Source organism: Ammospiza caudacuta, chromosome 1 (genome assembly GCF_027887145.1).
Source record: "Ammospiza caudacuta isolate bAmmCau1 chromosome 1, bAmmCau1.pri, whole genome shotgun sequence".
In the NCBI taxonomy this organism is placed as follows: Eukaryota; Metazoa; Chordata; class Aves; order Passeriformes; family Passerellidae; genus Ammospiza; species Ammospiza caudacuta.
In genome coordinates this window covers 118670170-118695444 of record NC_080593.1, presented here as the reverse complement: position 1 = coordinate 118695444, position 25275 = coordinate 118670170, and the positions used below count along the sequence as shown (strand labels likewise).

The 25275-nt window shown below is 36.8% G+C and overlaps 1 protein-coding gene across 1 annotated transcript in view; it reads right to left on the bottom strand.

Annotated features, from left to right (window-relative positions):
* NKAIN3 (sodium/potassium transporting ATPase interacting 3) overlaps positions 1 to 25275 on the bottom strand; it is a 310170-nt gene that overhangs the window by 123933 nt on the left and 160962 nt on the right. The window contains exon 3 of the mRNA XM_058813929.1: positions 19902 to 19982. Within this exon, the coding sequence (XP_058669912.1) occupies positions 19902 to 19982 (81 nt within the window). The remainder of the gene's footprint in view (positions 1 to 19901; positions 19983 to 25275) is intronic.

Sequence of the window (25275 nt, the reverse complement as noted above, 5' to 3'; positions counted from 1 at the left end):
AGAAAAGTAGGTTTGGATTTTTTTTTAAAGATTTTAAGATAATTAGAATAAAGGACCTGTGTTTCTTCCCCATAATTCAAAGTAGTGATTCTGTAATCCTGTCAGATCTTATGACTTTGAAAATAACATGCAGCCCAAATATTCCATACGTGAGGTCTGCTGGTAAAATACTTACTTGTAGCAGACACAATTTAAAACTGTCTTTCAATATTTGTGAAAAAAATCAAAAGCTGATGGAAGATTTCACAGGCCACTTTGAACTAGTTTGTGTAATATTGACCTGACTTATGAAATAACCATTAATCTGTATTCACTGACCACATCCTGTAATACAACTTCTAACATTTTCTGGTTTTGCTCATGGAAGTTAAAATGTAAAGAGAAACAGTAATTTCTTAAAGAACTGCCACAGCTTTCCTGTTTGAGAAAAAACTGAGTGAAGGTTGCCATTCAGGCAAACCAGGGATGAAAGGAGACACTAATTTGGAGTAGGCTGATTTGAAATGCAAGGAATAAAAAATGATTCAGGACACGTTCAGGCAGAGCTTGCTCGTGCCTTGCTTATCCACAAATGAGCATCGCTGAATTCCCCAGGAGGCTGCATAACTCATACTGGGACCCAGAGAGGTGAATTCCTGTACTTATGGGTGAGGCAGGAGAACAGCAGAACTCTGATTCACAATTAGCACTGTGGTAGCTTTGTGCTGTCACAAGGTCTCATCCAGGCAGACCAGACTAACATTCCACCAAAGAAAACAGAACTAAGTGGACTGTATACCCACCTTACAGAAACAAAAAAATAAAGTTTCTAATAAAGCAAGAGGGAAGAGGAGCCTTTCTTCATGTAGGCGCGTGTATATCTGGGGTACTGGCACTGAATTATGAATCAAAGATGCATCAGTAAAATGTCATAGCAAGAAAGTGTGCTGTTAGAATTTTGCATTTTCAATAAATCAGGGCCTAGAGACTTTTTACTACAGAGAAAGTGACTAAAATATCAGCTAGGGACAATTAGATCCTCACATATTAACTGACATTTTTTCAATACCCTATCTAGTCTGGTATGATGAATAACCCAGGTTCCCTCTAAAGCTAGACTTTTTCTTACAGAAGGATAACGCTGTTTATTCTATTTCTCCCTCTATTTTTTCATGAATATTCTAAATAACTTATTTTAAATTAAATATCCCAGTATTAATTACTCTATGTTTCAACCTTATTGGTTTTGGATGTTCTTCCTACAAAGCTGTTTAAGAGGAAAGAGAACTGATTTCTTCCTTGATGCTTGCCTTTTTTGCCTCATCACTTGCCTTTTTCCTCTCACCAAATTCTTAACAAAAGCAGAATTCCAGAGACAATGCCACACAGCACAACTGAAGAAGGCAATGGAATCCCAGCCTGGCTCTATTAATGAGCACTAGTACAAATGAGATATAATACCAATAGAGTGCATACGAAACACTGAATTCACTGTTAGAGAATAACACCAGTATCCATTCATTTCATAGAAACAAACTCAAATTCACTGTCAGATGTGTTCCCAAAATGCCTGTTGGCTGAAACCCTTCAGCAGTTTGGCTGCAGTAACAGGAATGGCAATGCCTGAGGGTCACCCTGTTTCCAGAAGGCCAAACTGTCACCTGACTGCAACAACTGTTGCTTGTCTGCTTTACAGGAAAGCCTTTTTTTTTTTTTTTTTTTTTAATTCTTATCTCTGTTAGGTTTGCCACACATTTCCATTGTCTCTTGTAACCATTTGCCTGTAACACAATGCTCATCAGGTCCTGGGCATTCCTGGCTCATACAGGTGAACAGAGCTGTCTCTGGATCTTCTCCAATGCACTTGCACATGTAATTCAGATAACAGTGGTCTGCAAGTTTTCCTTTGTCTCTTTTTTATAAGGTACTATCTGAGACCCTTTTCACAAGAGATTCTTCTGAAAATGCTGAACTTCCAAGTTACAGAACATTTCCTCAAATATTCTCCAATGTTTATGATCACTTTCTGCTTTAATGTCTGAATCATATTGGTCAAATAAGTTTCAAAGTAAGCAGCACTATGAGACATTTTTATTTGTGTCCATCTCCTAGAGAAAAACAGTCTGGGGTATCCACAGAGAAATGGATTCCACAAAGAAAGAGTCTCTTGTCAATATTGTTAATTTCTGGGTTTAATCACTTGGATGCGATACACACAATATTCCAGGCAATGCAGTTTTAGGCTGACCAGCTTTTTTTCGACTGCAATGACTTCTTCATATCAAGGATTTATCCAGAATAGCCTGCAAAACTGGCCAGGTGTGGCTGAGTGACTATACTAGAAAGTACTTTGAAACTGTTTATAAGACAGTTTCAAAGTACTGTCTACTGAGCAGAAGTTATTTGATGTTAAAATTAAGTCCTGGAGAACATTAGAGTATCTAGATTAGTGCATGTCTGAGTGCATGTTCATTTCTGAAGTTTACTGGAGAACCAATGAGTATCACCTATACTGAAACTGCTCTCAGGATGTCAAAGAGAAGGTAGTGATGAAAAATATTCCTTATGGCATGTACTGCATGTCTACAAGTGTGATTAACATTCTCTGAACCTGAGAGAAGCAGTGAGAGAAGCAGAGAAAAGAATGATCAAAACAATTCGTATCTCATTTGCTGCTCATGTGTTGTGCCAAAGTAGAATGCAATATGGAGATTGTTGACCCAAAGTGATGGTGTTTTGTCTCCTTGACCAATCTCTGCAAGCTGTGTCCTGACAGTCGGTCAGGAGACGGTCACAAGATTTTGTTGAGTTCTTGTTCAGTTTCAGTTTAGATGTAGTGTAATACAATGTAATATAGTACAGAATAATATAGTGTAATAAAGCAATTAATTAGCCTTCTGATATGGAGTCAGATGCATCATTCTCCTAAGACGTTGGGAGCGCCTGGCAAAACTATATCTACATGACATGGAAATGTAACAGGAACTAAGTTCGTAGAACAACTCCTATTTTAGTTAATAATTTAAAAAAAGTAAATATGAATAGCCCAGCATGACATTCTGGAAGCCAACAGATAATCTTCAGAAACTATTTTGATAACCATTGCTTAGAAACAAAAAACAATGAAGCCATTGCATATCACTATAGTGCACTATAGTATATGTAGCACTTACAGTCAGATATGTTGGAAATACATTCCTTTTCATGAGATGCTAAATATCAGCACAGCACCATGCACCATTACAGCACATGAATGTCTAAAAAGATCATGTATAATTTCCCTTGAAAGTGCTAATTTGCATGCATTCATACTTCAGTTGCAGAAGGAGGTCTACATGCTCTTCTCTCCCCAAGCAGAAATACAGTTCAACCTCAAGTGGTATAGAATTCCTCAGTAAACTTTATAACCTCATTCCAAACTCTGACTGTCAGTAAACAGCTTTTCAGAATGACAGTTTAAAGCAAGAAAATGTCACATGTATAGTAACAGGCCCAATCTTTTCTGTAAATTGCTGCCTGTGATTTTCAGAAATGCAGTAAATTGCTGGCGATTTGCAATCAGTCTCACTGCAAGGATAACTTGACTTTTGCACATTTAACAAAACATTCTTAAATTATTCATGCATATCATTCAATGTGTGGCCAATTTTGAGAGTAATATAGATCTGTAATATATCTGATCTCACTCATCAAGGGTAAGTGGAGTTTTTTTCCAAATCCCCAACATATACAATTGTTTAGACTATGTTTGTATAGTACATCAGGTACCTCAGAGTCACAGGCATCTGCAACATGGAGATCCAGAAAACTACAACACCCATGTCCCTCTTAAAAACACAGTAAAGACAAGATTGCCTTCCACGAGTCAAGCACCTAAGCAATGGCTGTCTGGAAAACAAGGGATAAAAGAAATATATTAAAAATACACAGCTCAGGGTGAAAAGCAATGGTGTGAGTTGGTGGACAGTGCTCAATGGAAAAAGAACATCAGAGCAAACTTTCTTCTACGCTGGCAGATGGATAAGTTGGGACCGCAGATGGGAAGAAGTTTAGTTTATTTATGGAAAGGCATGGTAGGAGAAGTCCTGTATATACAGGATGCCTCTGGAGAGGCAGCAAGACTCATTGAGAGACAGCTTCCTTCCCAGCATTGCCACTAAGGCAGAGTCTTCAAAAGAGATGCTCTGTCTTAGCCCATGGGAGGCCTGTGTGAAACCTGTGACTGCACACCTCAAAACATTTTGTAGATGTCAAGCTTTACATCTCTGCCCTCCAGGGGCTTCCTCCTCAGAACAGGTAACAAATCCCACTCTCTTCTTTGGGGTTACTTTGCACACAAGTATCTTACCTTTCATTAAAGAAATGGCTGAGACAACAAGGTCAACCTTTTGTCTAATCTTCATGATCAAGACTTCAATGCATTTTTCTTCAACCATGTCAGTTTATACCATCTCAGCAGAAAGCCAAGAACTCTGAAACTTCAGCAACTCACAAAATGAAAACCTGGATCTTTTATCCTAAAAATGGTATTTACCAACAGCCCATACAGAAAAATGTGCAAGGATTGGAACATTATTTTTGGTTTTCAGTACCATGAATAACTTATCATGTCATACCTTTATAATTTTGCAGCTTGTAATCTTCTGTGCTTCTTTTCACCTACAGTGCAACCTGACTTAAACAATCACTCAGTGGACTGAAAAAGTAATCTATTAAGGCAAGAGGAATTACAAGTAAAATGAAGTGATAATTCTGCTAGAAAGAATACAACCCCGTGAAATATTAGGTCATACTTATTCGATGCACTAACTTATTTTACTGTTGACAAAACATTTAAATACAGAAACACATTTATAGTTCCATGCTAATAAAGGGACTCAAAATGCAAGTACTAAATTAAAAGGCAATCTGTGTCAGAAAGATTATTTATTAAGCTATTCACAACCTTGGTGATGTGATGTAGAAGACACACTGTAATGACTAAGCTGCAGAACATAAAAAGCAACATATTGTGCAGTCTTTTTCACACAAACCTAATACTAATCCTAATAGAATACAAATTTCTTCATCTCTAAAGCTTTTTTTGGGTTCTAAGACTGGCTTTAACACATAGTGATTTTTTATTCTCTTTTATAAGGACTATTTATCTTTTAAAATACTGAATGTTTCAGAAATGCACTGAAATAGTAAGCTAAGGCAGATGTTTGCTTAAAAAAAGTGAAACACATAACACAAATTTCATATATCTACATATCCTTCCCTGACTTTATTTGACTCAAATTCATTGAATTTCTCTCACCTCCTATTATCTATTAGAAGAAGTTATAAGGCAAAAGCATAACAGAATCACAGCAGAGGTGCCACAATAATATATACAAGATCAATACAAGCAAATGCAACCTAGATTACTTGAAAAGGCTGCTAAGAGATACTATTAGGCAATATTGTAAAGTGGATAATACACAAAGATACTGATATAGATAGACCAACATATAGCACTTATTTAACACATTGTATGCCAGACTGTGGAATTTCAACTTCATTGCATTAGACAAGATTTTGGTACCAGGGTTTTCTTCAGCCTTTATATTAAAGCCTCCTCCTCTTCTCAAACTTTATATATGAGAAGTGGAGAGGTCTATGGATTGCCTCTTATTTTAATGCTGATCCTGCAAACTTAAATGCATGGTAAGCATGTGAGTAATTTTATTGAGTTTAATGAGACCACTCATGCATTTTAAGTTAATCTTGCATCTGAAGCAGCAGGAAAAGCCCCCACACTGAAACCTAAGCAGTAGGAATGCACCATGTGTCAGGACAATAATGACTGTCATTTGCACACACTACCCATGTGCTTTAGGCTACAGCAGCTCATTGGAGGGGTGAGGCTCTCCTTGCCATTCTGAAGCAGAGTTTGTGCACATTAAGAACACAGGAAAGACTTCTCAATGAGGGCAATACCTTTGTTCAAAGAGAATTTGTTCAGGGACAATGCAGGAGGAATGGCTGTGGAGACTTGAGGTGAATGTCACATGAAGGTTCAGGGGTCAGTAAGTTAAAGACTGTTCCAGGTTCAGAACTTAGATGTTATGGATGACTGATAGAAACTGGAAAGGAATACAAAAGGGTTTCCTTCTGTTTTCCTCCAGTGTGGTCTTCCATCTGGTTTAAACTAAAGACAGCAACTCTAGAGCTTCTAATGACTGATTGCAGCAATGTTTCCCTGGGCAGCATGAGAAAAGTCCTTTTGCCCACCCTCTTCTGGGTACCTTTCATCATTTCTAACAGCACATATATACAAAAATTCAATTATGAAACATTCATCCTTTGTGGATATTTCTGTCAATGGGCACAAAAGCTTTCAGTGTCAGACAAAACCCAAACAAATACACTGATTGCATCATCCCATTCCTCAAGAAACAAGAATAAAAATAGCAAAAATATTTCAGTCAATATAAATTAGAAGATATATGTAGATATATAGATAGAGACTATTTATTGGTGAAGAAAAATAAGTCAGGTGAGATCCATACCAGCATGGTTAAAGGCAGTAAAAAGTTGTTTATTAAGCTTATTAGGAGCAAGAGAAAATATCAACCTTCTAAATGATGTTTACTGTGACTTTTTTTTTAAGAAGCAAAAGAAGTAAACCTTTTAATATATTCTTCTGTTCTTTTTTTTTTTCCATAAAGAATGACAAGAAGAGGAACAACCATTTTCTAAACCACTAGTAAGAAGTCTATGGATTTATAACTCACATGCAATCTTTAGGCCTGGACAGCTAGCAACCACATAAAAGCTCTGGATATTGAGGTCCATTAATGCAAATAAGTTAATTTTTAATAAATCTCTGGAACTGCATGAGACTGAAAAACTTTAAAGCCTATAAAAGATACAGAAAATGCACATCCAATGGTTCAAGGATCATTGATCTAGCTTTAGTCCCAAAGTAAACAGAAGAAAAATGGCTTAAAAACTTGCTTGAGATCCAGCAAAAGCAGTATAACTGATGTCACTCAATAATATTTCTTAAGACATTAGGACCTGTTAAACAAACTCTATTTCATTGCTTCCAGAGGTTAAATGCTGAGTTGATAGGAGCTGCAAGAAGGTAATATACTTAAGAGATCTATAAGGCATTCACAAAACATTCTTATTGAAAAAAAGATTGAATGGCAATACATTTTAATGGACTGAAAATTAAATAGATTTAAAACTAGCTAATTAACATAGTTTTCAATGGAAAATCATAGCTGAATAAGAGTGTTCCTAGCAGGACTCCCTTGGGATTGATGCATGTTCTGATGTTATTCCACATTTTCATCAGTGATCTAGATCATAAAAAAATCCCTGCCTGCAGTGGATATATTTGTAGATGACAAAAGAGAGGGAGGAGGGTAAATAATGAAAAGGCAGGCAGCTGTACAGGGCCATCTGGACTACTTGGTAAGCTGGGATCAGTGAAACAAAATCCATTAAACTATAGGCAGGCACAAGCGAAATTATAGAGCCTGGAAACAGGAAATACAAGTCATGACACAGATCTGTAAACTGCATTCTAGAAAACAAAATGTTTGGATAAAAGCTAGTATGATCCTGATATGTTTAAGCAAGCTGCCTAGCTACAGATGTAAAAAGTGATCTTACTTAGACATTCAGAAATTAATATCTTAGGATACAAAAATCTAGAAACATTTTACAACTCTCTAAGTACCTTTTAAAACCATTTGGTTATTTTATGTATTATAACTATGTAAATTTGTTAGCATATTGCATCAGAGTAAAGTAAGAAGTTTACAAAGAAAACAATGCCACAAAATTATTTTAATTTTTATAGGGAATTGCAACTCTAAAATCATTGTATAAGTATACTTTTAACCAATCAGGTAATCAATTCATTCATAAGAATAAAAATATATGCAATCTAAACCTAAAATAGATAAAAAACATCAAGAAGTACTAACTAAAAACCGATTATTAAGAAATTTTGCCTTTTCTAAATTAACTGTTTACACTGATTGTCCCAATGCTTTCAGAGTACACAATATCCACATGCCTAAAACATTTGAGAATAAAAATAGCTACCTCATGGAAAAACAAGACATAAGGATGGAAGATACCCTGAAGCAAACAAAAGTTGCAAATCAGGGTAGATGTAAAGCACATGAAAGTGGTCCCAACACAGCATGAACTACTCTGAAGTTAAACAACGTACAAGTGTGTTTGAGATGAAGATTTAGTGAAAATCAGTTCCTTCACAGCTGGACATGTGCACAGCTTTTTCCTCACTATCGTCTTTTATCCAACAGCCCACCTCTGAAGTGGAAAAAATAGGAGCACTTGTGAATGCCCTGGTAACACATAAAGACACATCAATTTAGCCAAGATGACATAGATCAAAAGGAAAATAAGCTGTGCGGGCAAGCTGGCCAGTAGTTTGGTCATATCTGATCAAACTGAGGAAAATTACTAAACTGAATGAAAAGAAAGCTGACAGAAATCCAAATATCACTGATAATTCACAGAAAGTAAAAGTAAAGTGAATCAACTGTGTTATATTTGCAAAGAAGTAATCGGGGGTTGAGGAATAACACCTCTGCCCCTTGAAGCAGAACTAGACTGACTTCGGTAGGCAGTTCAGAGAGTTTGAACTGCCTCAGCATAAAATCTATCGAAGCCTTCAAACTTTTTTGAGATAAGCAACAAAAATCTTCAGCCAAAACTTCCAAATCAAAGGTGAGATCTTGATCTTCCAAGGAAGTCTTAAAAGAAAAAAAAAAAAAGAAAAGAAAGAAAAAGAAAAAAGAAAAAAGAAATGGCTTCCAAGAATGAGGAACAGTAACACAATAACACAGCGCAGCAATCCTCAGCAGATGGGTAGAACATATTCCCCCCCTGGAACAGAATACCTCATTCAAAACATCATTTTAAAGAACTTTTACATGCTCTCTAAAGATATAAGCAGAGAGGCAATTTAGGTGTACAGAATACCATGCTGCTATGACACAGAGACAATAAAATTACTGACAAGCAGCATTTGCCCTTGGAAGACAGTGTTAGTCAGGCACTGTTGCCACCCCTGTGACTTCTCTTCCAGCATTTCTGCCTTCCCCATTTGACTGAACAGGTCAAGAAGACCCAGCATTATTCCTGCTATACTAAAGCCACTCAGACAATAAACCTCTTGGCAAAGCAAAGGGCAGGAGAGCACTTAATCCCCAATAGGATTCTCTCACCCTTTCTCCATTAATCCAAACTGAAGAAGTCTGCTCAAAGGAATTCTGATACTCATGAATAATAAATTCAGTCACACCATCAACATAAGCAAGGAATTTCCCTGAAGGACAGCTGAAAAAGAAAGAGAGTATAATAACCTAGACAAGGAACAATCCCTCCAATTCCCTTGTGCAATTGAAAAGTAGTTCTCAAAGCCCATTCACCTTATAGAGGTTAAATATATTATTAGATGAAAACCAGATTTAGGAGGTAAACTTGCTCCAAGATTCAAACCACAAAGATCACAAGAATTCTTCCTACGACCTTACAGAATCAAAAATCTTCTTCTAATTAAGACAATTTAACACAACACAAATGGTAAGCATTCTACAAAAGAAGAAAAGCTTGCTGAAACAGACATGCTGGAAATACATTTAAGGCCTACCCAAGGTTATTCTATTGAACTAGAGCTATTTGTTTGCTGAAGCCTTCAAAATAAATTAATATGGGGAGTAAAGGCAGGGACACTGCCATGTTGTCCACCAAGAAACAACCCCTTAATAGGAGCTGAAGGGCAAATTTTTTTTCTTCCATCTCCTCTTTAGAAATATCTGCTGAAAGTCAGTTTCAGGTAGGAGCACCACAGTTACATAGGTTTTTTGGGGTTTTTTTGTAAAAAATCAAATGCAAAATTACAACACCAGACTCCTGGAAAGAAGTAATTTAAGGAGTATGTTAACACAGAAAGTTTAGGATTATGTACATCTAATCACAAGACACTGGAAAAGAATGGAGGATAAGAAAAACTCTGAGTGGATATAGAGGACTGATGTAGTTAGGAAAAATCTCCTTGGTTGTCAGATGTAGATCTATGAAAAGTAAAACAAGATTTCTCCCTTGCTTTTCCACTAAATTAGAGTTTATGCATCCCAAAGGATGTAAGCAGTCACCTGGATGACATCTAGAGATGATAAACAATAACCTGCTTCTTAAATTTCTTTTCCAGTTCAAAAATAAGCCCACTTGAACACACCTAAGTAATATCTGTAGAGGGGTCTGGACTGGCTGCATTGATGGGCCTAGGCCATTTTTATGAGGTTTGACAAGGCCAAGTGCAGGGTCCTGCCCTTGGGTCACAACAACCCGAGGCAGCTCTACAGACTGGGATGGAGTGGCTGGAACTCTGCCCAATGGAAAAGGACCTGGGAGTGCTGGTCAACAGCTGACTGAATTTGAGCCAGTGTGTGCCCAGGTGGCCAAGAAGTCCAGTGACATCCTGGCAGGGATCAGAAATGGTTTGGTGAGCAGGACCAGCACAGTGATTGTCCCCCTCTACTCAACGCTGTTGAGGCCAAACCTCGAGTGTTGGGTTAAATTCTGTGCTGCTCAATTCAAGGACATTGAGGCGCTGGAGTGAGTCCAGAAAAGGACAACAAAAAGTCCATGAAGAATCTGGAACACAAGTCTAATGAGGAGCTGGAGAAAAAGAAGTTCAGGGGAGACCTTATGATGCAGTGCAACTACGTGAGAGCAGACTGCAGTCAAGAGGGGGTTGATCTCTTCTCGCAGGTAACAAGGGGCAAAAGGAAATGGCCTCAAGCTATGCTAGGTGAGATTTAGATGAGATAATAGGAAAAATTACTTTAGTTGTCAAGTATTGGGACAGGCTGCCCAGGAAAGTGGTGGAATCATTGTCCTTGAAAATGTTCAAGCAATGTGTCCATGTCGATCATGGGGACATGGTTTAGTGGTGGACCTGGCAGTTTTACGTTAATGATTGAACTTGATGACTTTGGAAGTATTTTTCAACCTCAATGATTCAAGGATTCGCAATTATGAAGTCCCATACGAAATATGTAGCATGCTTTAAAATCCCATGAGATTCAGCACTACAAATTTTGAGAATAACTTTTTCAGATTCTACTGTCATCAATAACAAATGCCTTGTACATTCATCAAAGTCTAGGACTGTCTCACGTGCAAATTACCACCAAAAAAACTTACTTAAAATTACATTTTCTTCTTAACAAGCATTGTCTTCTAATGGAAGACAAAACCCCAAGCAAACAACCTATGAATCAGTGTGAAACTCCCTTCAAAACAGTTAAACGGTTTTCAAACTATACATCAATTAAATAATTAAATCTTCATCAGAAGACTGGTGAAATGATAGACTTCCCTATAATTAAGAAGGAGTCCTTACTTGGCAATTGCTGGAACTGAAATCCCAAAGGATACACTACAGCAGTAAAAGCACCGCATAGAAGTTTTTATCAAAAGCATAAATTTGACCTTAGTGGGCAACAAATAGATCTGGCAGTAGCACTAAAATGAGTATACTGCTTTAGACATGGGTCAAAAATGTCTGCACAGCAGTCACTCATCTCATAGTTAGAAGCTGCTGGATAGCCAGCAGATGTGGTTGATCTAATGCCTAAACCAGAATATGATTAAAGAAATAATCAAAATATCTTTCACTGCAGTTTTATCAGAAGGACATCACATTTGCAAAAAAGAAAATGGAATAGCAGCAATAACCTTCCCATTTCCACAAAAAGACCATAATAATCACTACAAAACATATCCTAACATCAAGAAGTAGATAAAATAATTCCCTGAGTAATGAGATCTATGTTCACCCTTACCTGCAGGTGAGTGTGTCATACGTGTTTACAACCAAACCACAATTCAGGAAAATTTCCTTTTCTCACTACATGAACAATTCAACTTATTTCAGAAACACAAGATTAGAATAGATGACTAAGATGCTCCTTCTTACTCTTGTATTCTCTCATTCCTTGTTCTGTATGTTCTTGGCTCTACGTGTAAATAGCCACAGCTTTTTCAGGCCTTTTTCCCTGGGCTTCAGACACCAACCCTAGGCATGCAGGATTTACCCTCTCTGCATCTCTAGCCATTGCAGCATGGATTCCTGAATCACAGGAGTACTTTTCCATATCCAATGGTCTCATTGGAGAAATATTGCAAGAGACTTGAGTTACTTCCCTCCTTGCCCTAAGCTGACATTTTAGGGTTTTTTTTCTTTTAAAAAACTTCAAGATCCTAGAAATTAAATCAATAAACTCAAACAAATATGACTGTGATCTTTGTATTAATAAATTTGTTTGTGCAGCTCTTAGCTAAGCAGATATATCATACCCATTATTCCCAGAGCCATTTCATATTATGGTATTAAATGGATTATTAAAAAAAAAACAAAACAAAACACAGAGATATTACCTCAGTTATTTAAACCAATGAAGAAGATGATATCCTCCACTCCAGATATCAACATTAAAATTTTGCATTCATTAGAGGTTATAAAAGAAAAGCAGTTTTCATTGAAACACCTATTTCAATGATGCTCATTGTATATAATAAATTGAACCACTGTAAATGTCACTGAAAGGATATAATTGTATATAATAAATTGAACCACTGTAAATGTCACCTGAAAGGATATAAAATTCAATTTTTGTACCATCTGGAATGTACTCCTGATTAAGTTGTTCAGCAATGTGATTGTATCACCTAAACAAACTAATTAACATCAGAACGACACATTTTGCAGTTTCACTGGCATTTCTCTGTGTCCCATTTATTCTACATAAGTTCTTTCCCAGAATGACCTTATGCTCAAATAGTGCCATGAAGCTAGTGCATGCTAATTCTCTTTTCAAGAAGAAGCATATTTTTCATTAGATCTTACACAATGCAACACCTTTACACAGTAGAGTTAAACAGATTGAACAACAAATTAGTTTTGGAACATGAAATCTGGAACATCAAAGTTTCTTCAGCTAAACAGCCACAAAGTCTCCTCAGCTACAATAGATTCACACCTTTTTGCTCTTCAATTTCCTTCTTTTCCTTTCCCTTTCTTTTTTAAGAGAGCACATATTAAGTCATCTTTTGTAAGTCACCCTTTTTGTCTGAGAAATTTAAATTGCAAATAAAAAGAAAATTCTATTTTCCTTAGCTGCATCATTATGAATTCACAGCTCATAGCTAATTCTTTTCTAACTTTTCATGGAAACAGTCACTGTATTCTATACAGAAACTGCCACACAGATTTTCTGCTCCTGCACGTATTGATGTCAGCCTAACACAACACCAGAAAATACTGTTTGCAAATACCATTGAAAGGCACCCCAACACCATGTTAATCTATGATTAACAGTACCTAACACCAGCCAAGGCCAGAGCCATTATTCTGAAGTGCTGAAGTGTTGTTTCTGTTCAATATTACACTGCATAACTTCACAGTAAATTAGTTTCCAGGTTTATTGCCAAAGTAATTAAAAATTCAAAAGCTTGCTGTTTGAGCAGAACATTATGGAAAAGTATTAAGTACAATTGAACCTGGAGATTATTTCTTTTTATAGTGAGAGAGCAGCAGGATGGGAGGAGCAACCTGAATAAGGAAGGTCACATTAAAAGTTCATGTTTTAGCAAACACATTTCAGTGGAGCTTCTGCTGTAGGAAAGAGCACAAGAAAAACTAAAAGGAGGGAACTGTTTTTAAAACCTTTTTTTAAAAAAACAAAAAGTTACTTCTGAAAGCTGGTTGATAGAAAGGGTGAAGGCCAAGGGAGTTAAATGGATTATATGATGGGAGCATTAAAACTTATATTTGGTCTGGTTCTGCTTTATATTATCTTAATTCTATATACTAAAGTACTATTTGATTAGCGTTCCTCCTTTTTTAATGTGAGAGAAGATTCTGGAGCATTACTTAGAAAAAAAATATTTTAAACTCTTTGAGAATAATAAGGTAGAGGAAAGAGGAGAAGGTGAGGGAGTCCAAACCTCAAAGAAACAAACCAAACCTTTTCATCAGGTTTAATTTCTGCAAGTTGAATTTTACTAGTGCGTATGTTCAGAAAAGATTATATTTAACTACTGCTATAAAATTAGTAATTTGTAATGTCTAGAAATTGCAGAAGGCCTACAACCACATCCAGTGCATGATCCATCATTGTGCACACCTCAGCTGGTAGCAGCTGATGGCATCACCTGGAGCAAACAAACACATAGCAGTGAGGAGAATTAGAAGTTAAGGGTGTGTAGTCTCCCAAGAGAGATGGTGATCAAAAGGATCTGATGATGAATAAGAGGAGTGTGGGAAGAAATTCTCAGCTGAGCTGTACATGAATGTATACAGTATGTACAGCAGTGAAGAAATGCACTGTTACCATCTTGCTTTGCTCCCAGTGAAGGCAGTGATTTGTGTTCAGCTGAAAATCCATCAATTGAACAGACAGCACAAAAGTTTTGTCTGTAACAGAGATCTAATCTCTACCAAGAGTGAGCAGCAATGACAGTGTTGCCTCCCTCCTGTTGTCACACAGCTGAACAGTAAAACCCCACCTGTGCACACCCAAAACCCACTGTCAGCCTCCCAGGAGACTTCACCAGGGTCTCCTGTCTTCTGAGCCCCTACACTCCCTCTGGGGAGAAAAGCCAGAGACACCTCCAGCTCCCCAGCTGGAATAAGTCTTGATTAAATGTTTAAGACTCTTAATTAAGATAAGCTTTTGAGTCTTCAACTTCTACTAATTTTTTTAATGTAAACACTCCTACCCTAAACCATCCATGGACACTCACTTGGGGTTTTGTCTTGACAGAGACTTGTATCTACAGATCAAAATTAGTGCAGTAGAAGAGTTGTCCATTACTAAGGCTTCATATCAGCTTTAGATCCTCTTCAGTGTCATTATTATTAAAATGTTTCTCCTGACCTCCAACCAAATCTTTTTTGCCACATGCTCAGTAAATTATTTATTGCTCTTCTTCTCAGTGGATATGAAAAACCCTTCCTCCACATAAAAGTCACTTACATGTGAGTAGATGCACAATGACCTATCCTCTGCTTAGACTAAGGAAGTCCTTTATCCTCCATCTATTGATTTTCCATATTGGTTTTATGGATGCTGCCAACTTTGTCCCTGAGCTTTTTGGAGTGGGTAATTCTATGGAGCTAATGAAGACAATAATTAAACCAAAATAATGGTGTCTGTTTTGTCATTTACATCAGCACAAGTTAGAAAGAGAATCACCTTTTCTTTCATATTGCTAATGTAAATTCAACCAATGCTCTCATTTCACATTAAAAATAAAGACACAAGCCCAAGCATACACCATAACATCTCTATTAATACAAATTAGCATTGGCTCTGAGTTTAACTTACTCCATTTGAGATGATTAGATATAATTGCAGAACAATTAAGGATTGACTGACATGCACCAGATGGAATAAATTTGATTTCACAAGTAGCCAGTATAAAGTTCACATAATTAACTCTCATTCTGACATACAACATTTTGTTTGGAAAAGACCACTAGGTTTCCAGTCTCTCAGCATTTTAATAAGTAAATTATTAGTCCATTTTTTCCTCAGATGGAAGAAATCATTAATTTTGTCAGATAATTCTATCCTCCAGCTACAGATCCATCCAATAATTTGGCCTACAGTTCTGTCTCCAGCTTAATAAAGCTGGACGGGAGCCCTACAAACTTTGATCATCCATTGACCAAAGTAAATATTTCTAGGAAAAAAATACATGAAAAAGTAGTGTTTCATTAAATTACATAAGCAAAACTTCCTTTGGTTTCAGGGGAAAGGTTAATGAAGCTGGTGCCATAGGCAGATCAGAGAGCTCACATTCACTCAATATGTAAAACTAAGGACAAGGTAAGAAACATTAAGCTGTTTAGAAATATTTTCCTACTGAATACATTACTGTGTGTCAGGCAAATCCTTGGCCAAAAAAATTAGAAGAGTCACACAGCTCAATTTTGAGAGCAAAACTTAAATCCAGAATGAGGCACGGTACACAGCAAAGAAGCATGCCATGGAAAAGCCATGCAGGACAAACAGAAATATCCTTGAAAAAGAAAAGAGCTCATCAATGCTCCCCAGCTGCATAGGTAAGGCATATGAAACAACAGGAAAGGAGTACACAATACCACAATGCTGCTATACATTTACCAAATAAAGGCTTTAATACATGGAAAGAAATGCCAGTAACTCACAAATACAAAAGCGGTATAAAAATGGTCTAAAAAAATTTTGGAATAGCATATGATAAATACAAATGAAAATAGCTATTTTCATACTGGATCTGAAATATTTGAGGGATGTAACAAGAGAATTAATAACTGTACACTCTAAACAGATGAAGACTCTTTTGTACAGCAGTACATAACACCATATATTGCTGCAGATGGAGGGCTGGCTTACACACATTAGAAATTATGGGGTCCATATTTAAGCACACACAAAACTTCAGGGAAACAGTCTGTGTTTTTGTCTAGGTGCTTTAATGCCTATACTCTGGAATGTGACAATTAGAACTTAATTTCATTTCAAGAAAGAATGAGATCAAAACAATTAATGAGCTTATGTATGGATGTCGCAAACTGCCATCCTGCAGCGAAGAATTAAAAGGTCATGTTATAATAACAGCTTTGTTTCTCTCATATGGAATGGTTAACACTAAAAATTATGTTTCCAATTTCAGAAAAGTAGTAAATGAAAAAAGACAGGCAAAATTCATTTACTTCATATGGGTAGTTTCACTGCTGCTAAAATCAGAAAAAAAAAGAATACTAATAAAAAAGGTGTATATAGATATATTTATTTTATTTCTGATCAAATACAATTTCTTCAGCCCTGAGAAAATAATTACAATTTTATTTGTGCATCTGTAACGTAAGTGAAGAAGGATCTTGACCTCTGTGTTGTTTATAAGGCAGTTAAAGGGGAAACAGTTGTCATTAGATTTCTACTGACAACAGCAGCTGTGGGAGAGCTGTGTTTATTTCCCTTTTGCACCCAAGATGATTTGAATCTATATCAGCCTTAATCACCATAGTGTGGAGGGTGTTCAGTTTATCAAGAAAATGATAATTGAAGGTAATTGAAGGGAAAATGTTTCTGTTTCAAACTTACACAGTAAACAGGCCCACATTACCTATGTCCTTCTTATTTTCATTTAAATTTTTCATTACCTGCAGTGGAACTTCCTGGCAGAATTCAAACAGTGACTATTCAAAGGAGATCCTCCTCCCCACTTTAGAAACAAGATCTAAACAAAATTTCAGTAGTGGTAGATTCTTCTATTCCATTTGAAAAGTCTGTCTGCATTGTATGCATGCTCCATGGGCAGATACTGAATTAAAATTACCATTTATTATTGTATGAATTTGGATTTTCAGAAGCATTCATGATTGAAGAATTAATGAACTCATGGGACACCACCAAGAGCTAACTCATTCTGGTCACAGCAAATGCAAACATGGTACTGCTTAAAAACAAACAAGCCAACAGAAATCAGTCACCTGCCAGACAGCATCACGATTTTCCCTGATAGAATGTCAACAGAAGTTTAAAATTGTAATCAATTTGTATTCATTTCAGAGATAGTTTCTTTTTCTTTCTTTAATGGAAAAAGAGAACAATAGGAAGAAAAAAAAAGTGACTATTGCCTGCCAAGATTTCAATGCTGAATAAACAACCATACTTGGAAATCTTATTATGGTGTTTGATTTCCCAACTACACTAATGTACTCTGATAACAGAACTTTCTATCATGTATGACAACACATGAACATATTAATGGAGGAAATTATTAATTTTTTCAACTAGCATCTTGGATAAAATATAGGTCCCAATTAAATTTGGTGTGACATATTAACCAAATAATAAATACCCAGTATTTTAAGCATATGGTGCAAAAAGACCTTAGTCTCTTGACGGCCTCATCATGTCTAGCAAAATTTTCAGAAAGACAAATAAATAGACCAAAAATTCTGTGATGTACTGAAAAAGTTTCTTAATTCTATCATTGCTAAGTTGGTCTCAATACTCACACCTTTGGCATAATTTATACAAGAGCAGGTAATTTCCACAGTAATTTTGTGTCTATCACCTTGTTGAGAAACACCTTTTAAATGTAATTATAAACCACAAGATGAAAGTTCCACAAAAATGTTGAGATTAACTGAAATATACCCTAAAAAAAGGGAATTTTGTCAACCATCAGGTAGTATTTTTGCTGCTATTTCTCTGCATTGTGATTATCATGTTAAGAAGAGCAAAAAGTGAAACACACAAGTGAAACTGGAAGATGAAGGACTTCAATTCAAACCTGCTGATTTATAAACCTCTTAAGTGAGCATATGATCAGAATCACTTGCAAACAAATTCAAGGGTCAGACTAAAAGCTTTGCTTCAATTCCTAAGCCCTTAGATAAATATATTCCTTACACATAAAATATAATAATCACTACAAAAACAGACGTGACCCAACTAAATAAAAGTATACAACCTCTTTGTGTCATAAGAATGAACAATTATTTGGCTATTCATCTTTTCTATGTGCTGCTCTTCTGTTCATCTAATAGATTTTTAAGTCAGAAGATACCATAAGGATAATTTATTTTGATCCTCTATGAAGTGTACTAATTTCTTTATCAAGCCTGTAACTTCTCACGAGCTACATAATTGAAGGAAAAATAAACTGTTGCAGCTTTTCGTTAGGAAATTTTATCACTAAAGGAACCTATCACTAAAGGTTAAATTTAAATGGAATTTCTACTGAGTGAATTTCTTATTAAATTGGTTTCATCAGTTTTCTGTTTGTTGTCAACCAAAAGCTAGGAATCCTAGCTTAATCCTAGCAAGTACATAGTTCATAAATGTTCCACTCTGAGTGGAGTAAACAAAAATTCACAGAATGGGTCACGTTGGAAGAGACCACAGTGGATCACCTTGTCCAGCCTCCCTGCTCAAGCAGGGTCTTCCCAGAGCACACTGCACAGGACTGCATTCTCTGAAAGCACTGCATGAATTAACAGTAATGCAGTTCAAGTCACTAAATCTACAACCAGTAACAGTGACATTTATTCTATTAATAATGCTGGGATCAGCATGTGCCACGGGCATACTGTGCCAGGAATCATTTAAATGTGGCAAATGTGGTAAACCATGATCTGCATCATCTGTGTCCAACTGGAGGATAAAACCCAGCAGGTGTGTGAAATTGCCTGCAAATACAGTGCTGAGCATAACCTATGCTAACTTAAGTGCTCCCTTGAACGAGTGCACATCTCTTGATGCGCCATTCTAGCAAACATTTCTGCTCTAATCAGAGGATTGAATGAAGAATTAGTGACCTAAAACACTGAGTGTCATATAAAGGAAAGTTTTATTCAGATGTGACAAAAGTCACCCTTTGCCATTTGTTCTTTTTTATAGAGAATTAACATTCTCACTGTGAGATCAATTTGCTCAGCAAGTTATCACATTAACCTTCTTAGTAATTTTCTTTCAAAGCATCCTTGGAAATTCACATTTTTTACACACACTTGAAAATTCAACCAAAATGACACTGCCTGCTTTTCGACAATCAAAAAGGACCTCAAAATTTACAACTGAATGCCTTCCCACCTCTCACCTTGGGATGATACTTCAGAAGGCAACTGCAATTCAGGTTCATTGCATTAATGTACTTCAAACCTGTGGCTATTTACTAGCAGGGAGAAGTTCAAACATTACAGTTCTTGTTGGAGGGAAACTCTGAAGATCAAATTGTATGTTCAAACAACCACATTTTCCCTCTCTGGCTGCAGTCTTCTGAAATCTGAGAGTCCTGCTGTTGAGACACCCTCCCATAAATCTGAAGAAGGGTAAGTGACCTACCTTAGAGAGCCCTCCTACTTCCAAATAGAAGCAGATAATGAAAACATTCCAGGTGACCCACAGGGCAGTCCACACCGTGTACTAAACACGAAGCCCATGAGAGCAAGAAAGAGAGAAAAATAAAACGTTAAGATAAAACGACTTCATACTGAGCAGATCAATAATAAAAAACTGATATCAATAAGCATTGTTCTTCTGGGAACAGCCAAGAACAGAGAGTTCAGAAAAGGAGCTCCCCCTGCAGAAGTCCCCTAAGAACCTCCGGAAATTACAAATTCAATATTCATTGCTGTACTAAATAAATACGAATAAAACAGATTTATTCTTTACAGTTTTACACTATCCTACTGATATCAATTAAGTCCAAAATGCTGACTGGTTTTGGGACAACTCTGAGTCATTTTTAAATAAAAATTTAGCTCTTTTAAAGGAATATTCAGATAAGCAAAATACCTTAAATAAGTAAATATTACTGAAATAACTTTTAAATATTATGAAGAAAGGTGCGAGGAAAAAACCTCATCACCAAAAAACCCAGATCTATTGATCTGGTAATCTAGATTTTTTTCTTTTTAAACAAATAGGTAAAGTGTAAATCTGACCTCTTGAGAATCTTTCACAGTAAAACACACTTTATTACATTAAAATTAGCTCACTACTTCTCCAAGCCTTTTGCCATGAATCTGATTCTACAAAGCACACTTAGCAGTTTAACATACCCATACCTCTCCGGGGTTCTCCAGCATGATACTGAACTCATACAGCACTCACAGCATGAATGGGGGGACAGTAATTAATCTACTTCAAATCACCTTTTGCATTTTTCCTGTCAGCACAACAGACTGGCACCATTTCTCTATGGATACACTGTTTTCTGACATTCAGCTGTACCTATTCCCAAGGAACTCCCCAGGCACTCCATCTCAGGAGAATCTCATCCTGATGGACCAAGTGTCCCTGCAGCCATGCTGGAGCTGCATCCTCTGGAACAAATGCAGTGAGCAGCAGCAGCACTGCCACTTCACATTTACACACTTGGAGCCTTCACAGTGTGAAAGAAAACCACTGCTAAGAGCTTTTGCAAGTCTACTTAGCTGTGGCCAGATAAGGATTAGTGCCTATTGTTTTCTTCAATATAATCATTAAAGCTCCACATCTTGAACTACAATGCATTGCACAGGTGCCATCAGTTGGGCCGTGGACAGTTTTGGGTTTTGTTCCCCTCTTTATTCCTCTCCCTGTCATGTACAATGAAAGGTTCAAGTAAAGAGGATGAACTTTTTCTCCCCCTTGATTACTACCCCCTGCATGTGGCCATTTCTGTACATCAAAAAGGTCAACTGCTTTAATATAATTTCTTCTGAGGTCTGTAGGCAGTTGGGCAATGGCCCAAGAAGTAGGTCACTAAGAACCAAAACAAGAGTAACACTCCTGGGCCGTTTCCTCTGTCTTACAGAGAAGGGCAGTGTGGCAGCTGAAGGCTGGGTTATTATAAAAAAGACAAAGCTGTTGTGGTCTGTGAGCAATATGAGGTCTGTACTATTCATACAACTAACCTAGAGTATATCACTTTTTACTACATTTGTTGACTTTGTAGTAACTTGATGCCATCATCAACTACTGATTTTCTAACATTTATATTTAGAACATTACGTGCAGAGAGTTCAAAATTAATGAACAACTCACACAATCCCAGTTGCACGTAAAAAGCAGAATTTAGACTATTTGGAAGCATTCTCCTTTTTAAGAAAGATTTTTTTACCTCTCTGTGAACTAAATATGTCACCGCAACAAAAGGAATTCTATTTGATCTGCCAGGCCAAGCCAAATCTGTTAATGGCCTCATTCTGTCCCACGGGCACCAATGCTGTAGTGTTCAGGCAGAAACTGCCAGAGCAGAGCCCGCTTTCCCAGGCCAGGCTATGCTGTTTTACACAGTTAGGACCAGTTTGGTTCCTGCTCCACCCTGAGGATTGCTGAAAGAGAAGTGCAGGTGCAAAGCAGGTGTGCACCTTGAAACCCAGCTGCTGTGTATGGAGAAGCTCTTCCTACACTCCCACTGAGCTGCAGAGATCTAAATTTGAGACCCATTTGCTTTGTAAACATAACAATTACATTATATTCAGTAATTGGTACTATATAATTTTTTTAAGTAGGAAAGTTATTGTCTTGGATATTCAAGGAGCAAATTCTTTCCTTGCATAGTTTTATAGGTACTTCAGGAAAGATTATAAGACAGCAAAGGCAAGAAAGCAAAATTAGGAAATGTCAGAATTTGGGCTATGCATGCCAACTTAAGTTTTCTGTTTTGTGGCTGTGCAATACAATCCGAACATTATTAAAATCATCATAGATATATTTTTATTTTAAAAGATTTTACCTCCCCTAACACATTTTATGAACAGCTACCTCAAGACTTCTTTTCTCCTTGTGGCTCAGACCCTGCTCTGAGGACAGAATATTAATTTCCTCATGAGGTTTACTAAGATGCTCATCGCTGTAATGTGTGAGAGCTGCACAAACATTAACTGATTTATTTTATGTTATAAGGGAATGATACAGCTCTCAGAATGCAAATGATGTTCTGATACATGCAGAGATTACATTCAGAAGTATTCATACATTATAAGCATCCAACTTGAGGTCCTTAAGAGTTCATTTTTCAGAATGCTTGAGGTCATACCCTCAGTTTATAAACTCAGAGCTCAGCTCCCTGTGGCAGAACATGCAGCACTTGTGCAAATCAGACCACAAGGTCTCAAGACAAGAATCCAGAATGCAAGGGGAAAACAAAGCATGTGACAGGTTTTGTTAAAGTGACTCACTTTGTGTCAAAATAGGTTTCAGTGGTTGAGGGCAGAGATAAAACTCAGCTACTGAGCACAGCCTTCATAGCAAAAGCAATTCTTTTTTTCTTGGTAGCATGTGCCTCACTCTTCCCATTGTCTTCTTTTTTCTGAAAGTCAGGTTTCTGTTCTACATCTGTGATCACCAGAAACCCCCAAATGTCTATCCTTTCTACTGAAACTGAGGCAAAAATATAAGAATTAGTAGGTGTTTATCTAGTTCAAAACCGAAAATATATAAAAGAATCATAGTAAGACTGCACAGAAGGGCTTTAAAAGCAACATTTCTAAAATTTTGAGTATTTCTTTATGAAAAATTTTAATACTTTCTGACACTATATGCATTGAATAAATTTATATGTATATACTTTTTAGGTTAAAAAAACCCCAAACCACCAAGCAATATTGCATTATGTGGCATCACACTAACACCTGCTTGAGTCATTAAAAAGGTGTAACTTTTACATCCATGATGCAGATTTCTAATTTTTGCTAGCAGAGCAAAAGTCCAAATTGCCATCCTCTGTGTGAAGGGACAAGTCATGCATGCTGGCAATTTTCTCTCAGTGTAGGAATGGTTAAGGTCTGAGACATCAGGCCCACACTGACCCTCAGGTTTTACTTTCCTCCCAGGCACCTAACGTGTTTCACGATCTGACCTGCCATTTAACCTCTCCCACTCTGTGTCCTGAACATTATCCTGTCCATCCTGCTGGGTCTGCTCACTCTCACTTCCCCACACTCAGCAATTCTTTGGCCACCCACATCCTGATCACCCCAGCTCAGCTGGCCTCAGTGTCATAACCCTCACCACATCTGGCATGAAAAAGGAATTTTCCACACAGGTTGAATCAAAAAGAAGAGTCAGTATTTTTATTTTGTATCCGAAATGATGCACCACTCAAAAATCACCTGGACATTTTTTAACAGTTTCCTTCTAGAGGAAGGACCTAGGACCAGGTCATAATCTTTGCTTATTTCTCCCCATGATGGACTGCATTTTTTTCTTGCTCTTGGCCTTTTGCACTAATGATTGTATACTATGTGGTGTGAGGAAGCATTTGAAGTCTTACCAATAACTTGGAGGGAGTACTTACTAAACCTTACAGGTTAAACATCTAATAAATATCCCCTTTCATAATGTCAGCCTCTCTACAACAGTGAGATTTGACTCTACAACCTCTTGACTCTAGAATCATATTGAAACCAATGCAGACATGCATTGAAAAACAAACATTTCTAAGTTAAAACAATTGCATTGGAAGGACACAATGTCACAAGAACAACTGGTTAAGGAAAAGAAAAAAGAGAATTTTAGAATTTGAATATTACAAGGATTGTTGGATAAGTTTAGCTTTAATGGATAAACTGTCTCAAGAGTACATTTCAATCTGAAGTGCAGCAACTACTGTGACAGTGTCATTCATAGCATTAGAGGGAATGAATGTTGGCTTGAGGATACTTCAAGGGAAAGGAGCAAGCACTGAGTTGTCAAATCATCCCCCTGTAATACCTGGCATCAGTACTTGCAGAGCCTTATTAGCCATATTTATGAAAGATGGCCAGGGAAGTGACATAAATCAGCATGATGGAGCAGTAACAACACAGGACTTACTAGGAAGGATAATTCAACAAGTAATGTTGGAAGCCTAAATATTTCACATGTGTTTTCACTGTCTGTATAACATTTGCTTGAATACTGAATAAAGTGTCCTGAACAGCCTTTCTTCTGCTGTCCTGGTTTTTTATTTGTTTGGGGTTTTTTTTTAAGAAACTCTTTCCTGCCTTTTCAACTATATCCATTGCCTAAATATCATATTATTTAATGGAATACATTAAGGCAAGTAAAGAAGAGATTTCCACCATAGATTCTCCCTATTTACATGTATTATTTCCATCCCTCACTATTTATTAACTTTTTTTTCAGCTTTGAGCCTGGCTTTTGCAATTTTAGCTATGTGACTCATCATTCAGAAGCCTTTTGAAGTCCAATATCAGAAGTAGCAGAGGGAGAAGATCCCCAGCTTTAACAAGTATCCTGTCATCATTATTAATCAATTTTAACAGCCTGAAAATCTTGCTGGTGATAGCAAGATCTGTTAAGAAAGGAAAAGCATGAGCAAGGAAACAGATCACAGCAGAGCTCTGGAGCTTCATGACAAGAGTGCAACAGCATAGTAACAACTGAAATTCAGCTGTTTCTTTCTTCTTTGCAAATGTTTGGGTAAGTTTCAAATGAGCTAATGTGGGAAAATTAGGAATCAGCTCTGCACTTTTATACCCCCTGGGAACTTTGCACAGATTTAATTCAGTCACAAAATATTCAAATACTGAAAATAGCACATCTGCTTAGTGACAGGACAAATTGTTCACAACATTTATCTAAATTACTAATTAATACAGAACCTATTAGAAATAATTATTGGATTTAAACTAATTAGGACACTTGGAGTCAATGTTATCACTCCCTCTCTCTGTTTCCTAAGCTCTGAGGACTTCGTATTTTAAGTATGAGCAAGTGAAATTCC